This window comes from Engraulis encrasicolus, chromosome 6, assembly GCF_034702125.1.
Source record: "Engraulis encrasicolus isolate BLACKSEA-1 chromosome 6, IST_EnEncr_1.0, whole genome shotgun sequence".
NCBI classification, from domain to species: Eukaryota; Metazoa; Chordata; class Actinopteri; order Clupeiformes; family Engraulidae; genus Engraulis; species Engraulis encrasicolus.
Genome location: NC_085862.1, coordinates 19,737,391 through 19,747,390, shown reverse-complemented (window position 1 = coordinate 19,747,390; position 10,000 = coordinate 19,737,391). Strand labels below are relative to the sequence as shown.

General features: G+C 45.4%; 1 protein-coding gene across 1 annotated transcript in view; it reads right to left on the bottom strand.

Annotated features, from left to right (window-relative positions):
• The window catches only part of camsap2a (calmodulin regulated spectrin-associated protein family, member 2a), a 79,658-nt gene that overhangs the window by 18,414 nt on the left and 51,244 nt on the right, over positions 1-10,000 (bottom strand). The window contains exons 5-6 of the mRNA XM_063200843.1: positions 7,744-7,885; positions 5,596-5,735 (exon numbers count right to left, since the gene is read on the bottom strand). Coding sequence (XP_063056913.1) covers positions 5,596-5,735; positions 7,744-7,885 — 282 coding nt within the window. The remainder of the gene's footprint in view (positions 1-5,595; positions 5,736-7,743; positions 7,886-10,000) is intronic.

Genomic DNA, 10,000 nt, shown 5'->3' with positions numbered 1-10,000 from the left:
CACACACACACACACACACACACACACACACACACACACACACACACACACACACACACACACACACAGACACAGACACAGACACAGACACATACAGAGGGGTGCCCATGATGTGCTGAACTAAACGTCTCTTATCCGCTAACATAATCACGGACCCCTTAACTAAACTAACCTCATTATAATACACGCCCACCCACCGGGAGAGAGGGGAGACGGAGGAGATGATTGGATAAAGAGTCGGCCAATCAAAATGGGCTGTGGCCCATGCCATACTGCTGGCATGTGCTGCGCTGAGATACCCACATACACCCACAGACACCAACACACACCGACCCACATCAACAGATGACGACACACACCATCACACACTGCACCACGCTGGAGAGTAGCGGGTGGAGAGATGCAGAGATAGAGAGATGAACAGACACAAGGAACGGAGAGGTGGGAGAGCTGAAGGAGGGGACAGACGGAGAGAAAGATTAGAGATGGAGCAAAATGAAGAAACATAGATGGAGGAATAAAACTGCTGAAAAGATACAGGGATGGAGAAGAGGAAGATTGAGATGGAGAGAAATAGCTGGATGGAGAAATAAAAAGATGAACGGAGAGAGGGATGGAGAAGAGAGGGAGAGACAGCAAGAGATATGGAGAAAGGTAGAGACATACAGTACATAGATGGAGTGATAAAAAGATGAGGAGATGGCGTGATGATAAAGGAGAGAAGTCATCCCCCTATGCTGCTTGGCAGAGAGGAAGGGCAGTAATGTATGCCATTAAGCATGCCCATAAACAGCGCTAATGGCGGCCCTCACACTTAATGCAAGTGCTCACACTCACAATAAACTGGGGCAGACTGTGTGTTTGTGTACACTATATTGGATGGTGTGTGTGTGTATGTCTGTGTATGTGTACGTATGTGTATGTATATGTGTGTGTGTGTGTGTGTGTGTGTGTGTGTCTGTGTGTGCGCGCGCGTCTGTGAATTTATGTCTCTGCATTTAAGCATATGGGAAATACATTGACATGTGCAGACAGTAGGGGGTGGGTGGGTGGAGGAGGCAAAAACTGGCAGACAGACGCTATATCATTCTAGCACTTGATTATTCTCCCAGGAGAAAAACAAATTGAGATTGAGATCCGTTTCCCATGCCACTAATAAGCCAATCAGAATGTATGTATATCCCCACTTTGACTTGTGCTGAATGTGTATTGTGCTCAATGTGAATATGTCTCTTTTTCTACTGTGTGTATATGCGTGTCTCTCTTTCTACTATGTATATTGATATATAATACATTTATATTTCTGAGAAAATAACATCCAATTCAAATCGACAGATAGAGATCTGTTGTTCAACTGACTGTGAACCGTTAACCGTGACCGTGCGCAATACATTGTGAGTGCACTGTGCGTCTGGAGGGTGCGTCTTTACATGTGTCTGTATTGTGCAAACGGCATGTGGAGACAGTGTGAGTCTGTACTTAATGTGTAGAGATCCATAGCTGCCTAGAGGATGGGTTAGCTTATTACATTACACTTAGCTGACGTGTTTGAATCATGTATTGTTGTCTATGTGGAGACATTGTTAGTCTATACTGCACAGATCCATTGCTGGCTAGAAGAAGGGCAGCTCTCCGGAGTGCGTCTCCGCGTAGACACACCTCCACAATGAAAGCCATTAGACTGATGGAGTCAGTGGAGTCTAGGGTACCGCATCAGGAAACTAGGTCAAGGTTGGAGATGGGCTCTTTTATCATTCAGCACGTTCACACACACACGTACGCACACGCACGCGCAGACACACACACGCACGCACGCACGCACACGCACGCACGCACGCACACACAAACATACTGTACAGGTACAGACAGACAGACTGACAGACAGACATAAACAGAGACATACACACACGGACACACACACAGTAGATGGCGACACACACACAGATACAGACATGTACACACACACAGGCATGCAGGCACGCAGACACACAGGCACGCACGCAAAAACGTTTGTACACACACCATCTACGGTATAACCCCCTGGATTCTCTTAAAAAATGAACCAAAATATAGCTTTTGGCAATAATCAGAGGTATTTAAAACATTATTAGACCAAATAAATGCTTGCCAAAGGAAGAGCTTGTTTCATCATTAGTGAATTTGTTGTCTCGAAGGACCAGCACTAAACTAATGAAATTCAGCTCAATCCGCACGAGACTAACAGAGAGACTACAGTGGGAAATATCTGCAACTGTGGGAACTAAACCAGAAAGTCAAAATCCTCAGCCACATATTCATTACATAAAAAACAATCATATGGCTGACATCAACTGTGTTGAGTTTTATTCTGCAAACTGAAGTAGATTTTGCAGATCCACTATTTTGTGTAGGAGAACAAAGCAAAGACCAGCTGCACCCCTTCACTGAGACAAAGATGGGTGAAGGCAATATCTGGTAACAGACACATGACAGGTACACACACACACACACACACGCACACATGTGCACACACACACGCACACGTGCATACGCACGCACGCACACAGAGACACTCACGCACTGACACAGAGGTGCTTGAAGGCAATATCCGCTAACAAGCTTAGAGCACACATTTCAAAACACTACAGTGACGCTCAGACTGATGTAGTATGAAGCCACACACACGCGCACGTGCACGAGCACGCACACACACACACACACACACACACACACACACGCACGCACGCACGCACACACATGCACGCACGCACACACACACAAAGACATCCAAACTGACAGTGCAAGCAAAGTCCGATCATCATCAGTGCAGCAGCAGGCAACATATCATGCGTGCACACACACACACACACACACACACACACACACACACAGACACAGACACACACAGACACACACACACACACACACACACACACACACAACACACACACACACACACACACACACACACACACACACACACACAACACACAACACACACACACACACACACACACACACACACACAAAACACACACACACACCTGTCAGTTCAGCATGCTGGGGGGTTATGGGAACATTGCTGTAAGCATTTAGAATATAAGTAAAAGAAAACACATTCATGAAACATCCTTGAAACAGACAGCCTCATACTGGCACTAAGAAAAGGAAACACATGCATGAAACACCAGGTCTTATGCTAGGACGAGAGATGTGGAGAACTTGAAATGGGAAATGTCCTAGCTGTAAGCCCTTGTGATAACATAAATAAAGGGAAACACATCCATGAAACATCCATGACACACCAGGCCTTGTGTTGAGACTAAGGAGGATGTAGAAGAATTAAGACAACTTAAGGGGAAAGGTCCTTGCTGTAAGCCTTTCAAATAATAATGTAAATGTTCCATTTACAGACGACGGTAAACATAGGTCTTCAACACATACCTCATGCCACTAACACCAACTCCTCACCTACTAAAGACAGGCAGACAGACGCTCTCCGGTCCAACGCTCAGACTCCAACAATAACAACACACTAAGGTAAGCATAAACTGACATTTACACACTGATTAGGTCAACTTGGAGGGGTATTATAAAGGTCTAGGGTGAAGGAGAGGGAGAAAGGGGGGGGGGGGAGAGAGAGAGAGAGAGAGAGAGAGAGAGAGAGAGAGAGAGAGAGAGAGAGAGAGAGACAGAGAGAGAGAGAGAGAGAGAGAGAGACCGTGACACTCACTCTAAATGAAAAACAACATGTTCCTGAACAGTACACCAGTAAAGTATTTCTGTCTTCATCATAGAGTGGCCGTGTGGCACAGCAATGATTTTTCCACCAGCGGCTCTGTCCAAACCCGTTACGTTACCCAACCACCCTGGCGCTGGCCCAGAACCACAGCCCGGCCCTACAGGTCTCTCTTGAGCACAGAGGGGTAACCGACCGGCCCTGGCCGGGTCGCCAGGCACAGCAGAATATGCCACCACCCACCCCACAGCTCCCGGCCAGCCAAACCCAGCACAGGGTCCATTTGTAGCCAAGGGAACCGCTTGCCTGTGATGTGGCTTTAGTCAACCAGAACCGACCGGGTACAGCAAAACCTCCATGACGGCTCAGTTTCACAGCAGCGCAGCAGAGATGAGAGGGAAGGGAGAGGGACTAGAGACACACTAGCATTTTACACATCAGCATGTGGTGCAGAGAGGAACTGAGGAGTTCATCAGTCTAGTGGCCGATGATTGCTCCTGTGTAGCTGCAGTAAAGCAGTCATATATCAATAGCAACTATAACATCTCTGAGTTCCCACAGCGGTAGACCTTGAGACATTTACAGTAAAATCTGAGTCAATTCAGACAGGAGACAGCGATAGGCCACAAACGGTGAGTGTGAATGCTCAAAGGGCAAAAGCAGTCTTGTCTGAACACAACCACATTGTATTTTAATTACGATAGCTTGAGATTTCATTTACTTTGATCACCACACAGCCTCTGAGGGCTCCAAAACAGAATCAATAGCTAGCAGATAGAGATGGCAATCCCTTCTCTCACTGCTCATATTCCACGTCATCTAATAGAAATTCAAATGCGCACTTAAAACACAACACCCAGACTATTGATTTTTCCGTTGATTTAGATGCTGTCGGACAAACGACGCCCACACACAAACAAACTGGAGGGCAGTGTAAGGCACAAATAAACCACTGCCTGGTATAACCTGAAACCCACTACTGCAATGTTTTATTCCCGGCACCATGGAGACACATAGGTAGCGATGATGCACAAAATCCTAATAGCCTGAATTCAATCAGCTACATTTTGATTCTTAGTGAGGAGGTGTCATAATGTTTTTTTGGGGGTGAGCGTAAAGCTGTGTGGGTCTTATTGGGCCATTAGGGTTGATTCAAACAGGACAACAGCCCACATGACATGAACATTGGACAAGATACTCCTCATGAACAAAAATTCTCAATCTCAGCTGACGAGAGACTAAACATTTTTAAGACTTAAAAAAAGAAGTTCAGTAGCCAAGAACTTAACTCTAAAAAGCTATCCAGTTGCCTCAGCTAAACTCCTTTGACTAAGATAATCAGGATGAATGAGAATCATCACAGCCAATCCTCATGTTTGTCCAGCATGAGAGTCTTAGAGAGTATATCACTTAAAGGGACACTGTGCAGGAAATGGTCAAAAAAGGTACTGCAACTATGCTGCTCATTGAAACTGGGTTGCCTATTGCCAAATTTGATCTTTTCATGAAAGTGTACTACGTAATAAACTAATATTTTCTAGTATGGCCCAAGTACAGTCAGTTTTACAGCTAAAAATGGCTATTTCTGGAAAATCTAAATGGCGGACCATGGAGAAGATCCACCTTTTCATGTATGAAAAGTGCAATTTTCCCAGTCATAATGAACACTTTGATGATGGTGGTAAATAAATATTCATGAAAAAGGTAACATTAGCGAATAGGTAGCATGGATTCTGGAAATAAACAACTAAAAAATCTTACACAGTGTCCCTTTAAGTCTTGTCTCACCTTCATACAAAGGTTAGTACCTAGCTGTCTCAGCTTCATGCTCAAGTTAGCATCTTGTTATAGTGCAATATAATGTGATTGTGTCTTACCTTCATGGATGAGTTGGCGTAGAGCATGTCCTCCAGTGTGAAGTGGCAGCATGTGTCCAGCTTCTCCCTGCAGAAGTCCTGCACCAGCTGCAGGTTGGACAGCCGGTCCGCTAGCGTCATGCTCTCCTTCAGGCACACGTCTGCATACGACAAGTTGCACATGACACACACCCAAGCGACACAGCAACGGGTACCGCAGCGATTCAGGAGGGAAGTGGTTGAAAGAAAGGAAAAGAAAGAAAGACAGGAGGAGGAGATGGAAGGGGAGAGAAGAGGAGAAGTAACCTGGGTCAGAAATCTGTTGCTCCAAACACGTGCAAACTGTTTACGTTTAGAGAATGCACTGGCCCCTTGTCAACCCGGCGTCGTCCAATCAGCGCCACTGATGCCTTAATGCGGTTACTTAAACAACACTCTGCGGTGAGTGGCACACAAGGGGACCTCTGTGGATGTAACGTGGTTATCTGGTGTGTGTGTGTGTGTACGCTGCGTAGCTTTAAACAGTCTGTGTGTGTGTGCACGCTGTGTGTCCTTAAATAGTGCATTGGTGAGTGCCAGTGTGCTATCAATGTGATCTATGAGGCCTTAATCATGGAGGATAATGAGATTTGGACTGAAGGCATTAGAGGGCGGGGTGGGGGTGGGGGCCATCCTGGGGTGGGGAGGACAAAAGGGCAGTCTGACCTGATAAAAGGTGTGGTGAGATGAGATGGGGTGGGGTGTGTGTGTGTGTGTTTGTTGGGGTGGGGGGGCATAATCAAATGACCTCATACTGTACTGTGCAGTAGATGCCATAATAAAAAAGGGCACTCTGACTTGATAAAGTATGCTGTGAGATGAGATGGGGTGGGGTGTGTTTGTGTGTGTGTGTGGGTCGGTAGGGGGTGGGGATGGATGAGGGAGTGATTTGAGTATGAGTTGAAATGACCTTAAACAGGATGCAGTACATAGGGTGAGTTAATTTCATGAATGAGTATTCTGGTGCATTCTGGGCCTTACACTGCTATCTGGCCCTCCTGTATGAACATGTCTGGGTGGGCAGTAGAATTGAGGCAGTGATGTACATCTAGAATTGTGTGAAGTGTTGTGTGTTCTCTTAGGCAGCGATCACACTGGATGCGGAATTCTGCTTACAATCACCGTTGCGTGTCCAGCTGATTAACTACTTTGTAGCAGTGATCAGACCATACATGGATCAGCTGTGCCTGTTCGAATGTGGTCAGTAAAATCTTTAGCGTTGCCCAGGCAACGTTGTAACGGCTGAGCTGTCACTTGCAACGTAATCTATGGTGTTGAGTTATTTGTGTTGTGAAAACATACACAAAAGCTTTGCAAATTCATCTACTGTATGTAAAATGGATAGAAGACGAGCTCTTTGCTTGCTCTAAACTTGGATTGTGAATCTGATATGAATGTTGATAACAGTGTCATAATAGAACATCTGGAAATCCGCCCCTGACACGAAGCAGATTTTTGCCACCTTGATTCGAACTTTTTTTTGTACTCAATCCGCCCGGGACGGACAGGCAGAGAATCCGCAATCTGCCTAGCGCTGACATTCAGAGCGGAATACGCTCACTTTCATTAACAAACCACAGAACAAATTCGCCTCCAACTGTAAAATCCACGTCCAGTGTGATCGCGGCATTACTCTGTAACCTGACGATATTGAGGCAGAAGAATTGTAATCAAAGAAAAGGGGGGTGCACCTCGCATCAATTTTTTCTTCTTTATTTTTGTGCACAGACGCGTTTCGGCGTGTGCCTTCCTCAGTGTGCAATGTTGCTTTTCTTTGATTCTAAGTATTTATTTGGGACTGCACCCTTAAAAGTTATCAAGAAACCTGAGTGAAGCCTGCTACCTACTTGATTGAGGCAGAAGAATTGTAACAATGTGGCAAGGGCACTGTGGTGTAGTGCATATGATTCATAGTATATGTATATGACTAGTGCGAATGGGTGCTGTCGTACCCTGCAGCCTGACGATGTCTGGAGAGGCGAAGTGTAACAGTGCGGCGAGGACAGAACCGACTGTAGTGTAGTGCATATGTACAGTGTATGATTATATGTAGTGTAGTACATACTGTATGAGTGGTGTAGTAGTACATAGTATACCACTGTAGTTTAGTGTGAATGGATGTTGTCGTACCCTGCAGCCTGACTATGTCTGGACAGTAGAAGTGCAGCAGTGCAGCGAGGGCCGAGCCGTCTGTGGTGTCCTTCAGCAGGTTGTCCACCGGGGGGATCCACTGAGCCGTCTGGGGCAATACCTGCTCCTTACGATAGCGTGCCTGGGGTGGGAATATGGAGGAATATAGTGAGCGGGAATAAGATCTTTAGCAACTCTGGAAGTCGACTCAACACACACACACACACACACACCAACATACAAGCGTGCATACGTATGCACGCAGGCACGCACACACACACGCACACACACACGGTACACAGACACAAACACAAAACAACCATGACAGACATACCATAACATCCACCAGCAATGCTTTTAAATTCATGTGACATTCACATTCATGCACATATATACATACCTGGACACACAAAACCACAGAGACATAAGGAGAAGTAGAAGCATTGATATGGATGTAATTACATCACTAATAACTAAGTGTGATATTACGTAGATGCAATTCATTTCATTTTGCTGGTTTCATTACATCCATAACAGTACTACTGGGTCAAAGGCGTCCAAAATGAAATTGTCCTTCAGTGTAACAGATACATTCTACTGACTGTAGCTGTAAAAAAACACAATTTTTAAATTGTTTCAAGTGAATGGATGACAGCCGAGGCTTTCATGAATTCACTGGAAAAAATAAATAAATAAAAAGAGTCATGTTTTTTACAGTTACAGTCAGCAGAAGGTATCCGTTACACTGAAGGACAATTTCATTTTGGACGTCTTTGACCCTACTACTTCTAATTGATGAATCTCTGCACAAACACAAATTGCAATCAAAAGGTAAACAAATAAAAAAAACAGTCACGGAAAGATACATTAACTCAAGCTTCCTCCATGGGCAAGAATGTAAAAGGCTACAAAAGTGAAACCATCGCACAATATCACAGTGCTCAATGAAATCTACGGTCACACAGAGGGTGGTGCGTTGTGTGCAGTTGAAATCTACGGTGTCACACAGTGTGGTGCGTGCTATGAAATCTAATCTAGTGGACACACGGTCTGGTGTGGGAAATGAGAAACTTGATGAAATGGAGAGAGAGGGCAATCGGAGAGGTAATAATAACCAGATAAATGACAATAGAAACATGAGGACTGATAAACAGAGAAACGGCGGTCGGGTCAAGCACAGCTTTATGACGGCAGGACGGACACAATGACGGACGGAATTGAGGAAAATGAGTCAGTCATCACAGCAATGACAGAAATATGGACAGACTGACAGACAGACAGACAGGCAGATGAAGGAGAGCGAGTGAGGGAAAGATGACAGACAGGCGAGTTGAGATGCTTATTCAGCAGTCTGACTTACAGGGACCAGTTTCATGTACCATTTGGTGGGCGACTTCAGCAGAGCCAAAAGAGATCAGGAGAGCAAGCAGAAGACAGCAGTGAGCAGAGTAGAGTAGAGCAGAGCAGAGTAAAGAAGCAATCACCCCAGCACAGTAATCCTGTTAACAGAGTGAGTGTGTGTGTGTGTGTGTGTGTGTGTGTGTGTGTGTATGTGTATGCGTGCACTGATGCAATCAGGGTCAACTCCTTTGATAGGACACAGACGGTCTTCCTCCTGAGGGAAGACATGTGCAGCTCCTCTCAATGGAAACTCTCTCCTCAATAACAACACTGGCTCCTTTAAAGATCACACGGGAACTCAATAACAACGCTGACTTTTTGAAAACCACTCAGGAATTTTAGAACGGGGTGTCCCAGATTACCATTTGAAAAGATCACAGTAGAATCTACAGTGCCGTGTCCTAGTTTGGCTTTTTAAAACACTGGAATCTAAAGCCTGATGGGTCGGCCTATTTATGTATTTTCCTTGATCACACTGGAAGCTACAGTGCTGTGTGTCCCTCTAAGCACACCGTAGCTCACGGGGAGCTGCAGTACAAACACATTTCCCCTCATGATGACATCTTAGAGCGTTTGAATGGCTGTGTGTGTGTGTGTGTGTGTGTGTGTGTGTGTGTGTGTGTGTGTGTGTGTGTGTGTGTGTGTGTGTGTGTGTGTGTGTGTGTGTGTGTGTGTGTGTGTGTGTGTGTGTGTGTGTGTGTGTGTGTGTGTGTGTGTGTGTGTGTGTGTGTGTGTGATAGTGAGCACAGCTGCAGAGCTCAATGGGAAAACCAATTAACTCAAGATGAGCTGAGATATCTACGGCCAATAAACTCACTTTAATTCAAATCTAACCGGCGGTGGAATAGTACCCACA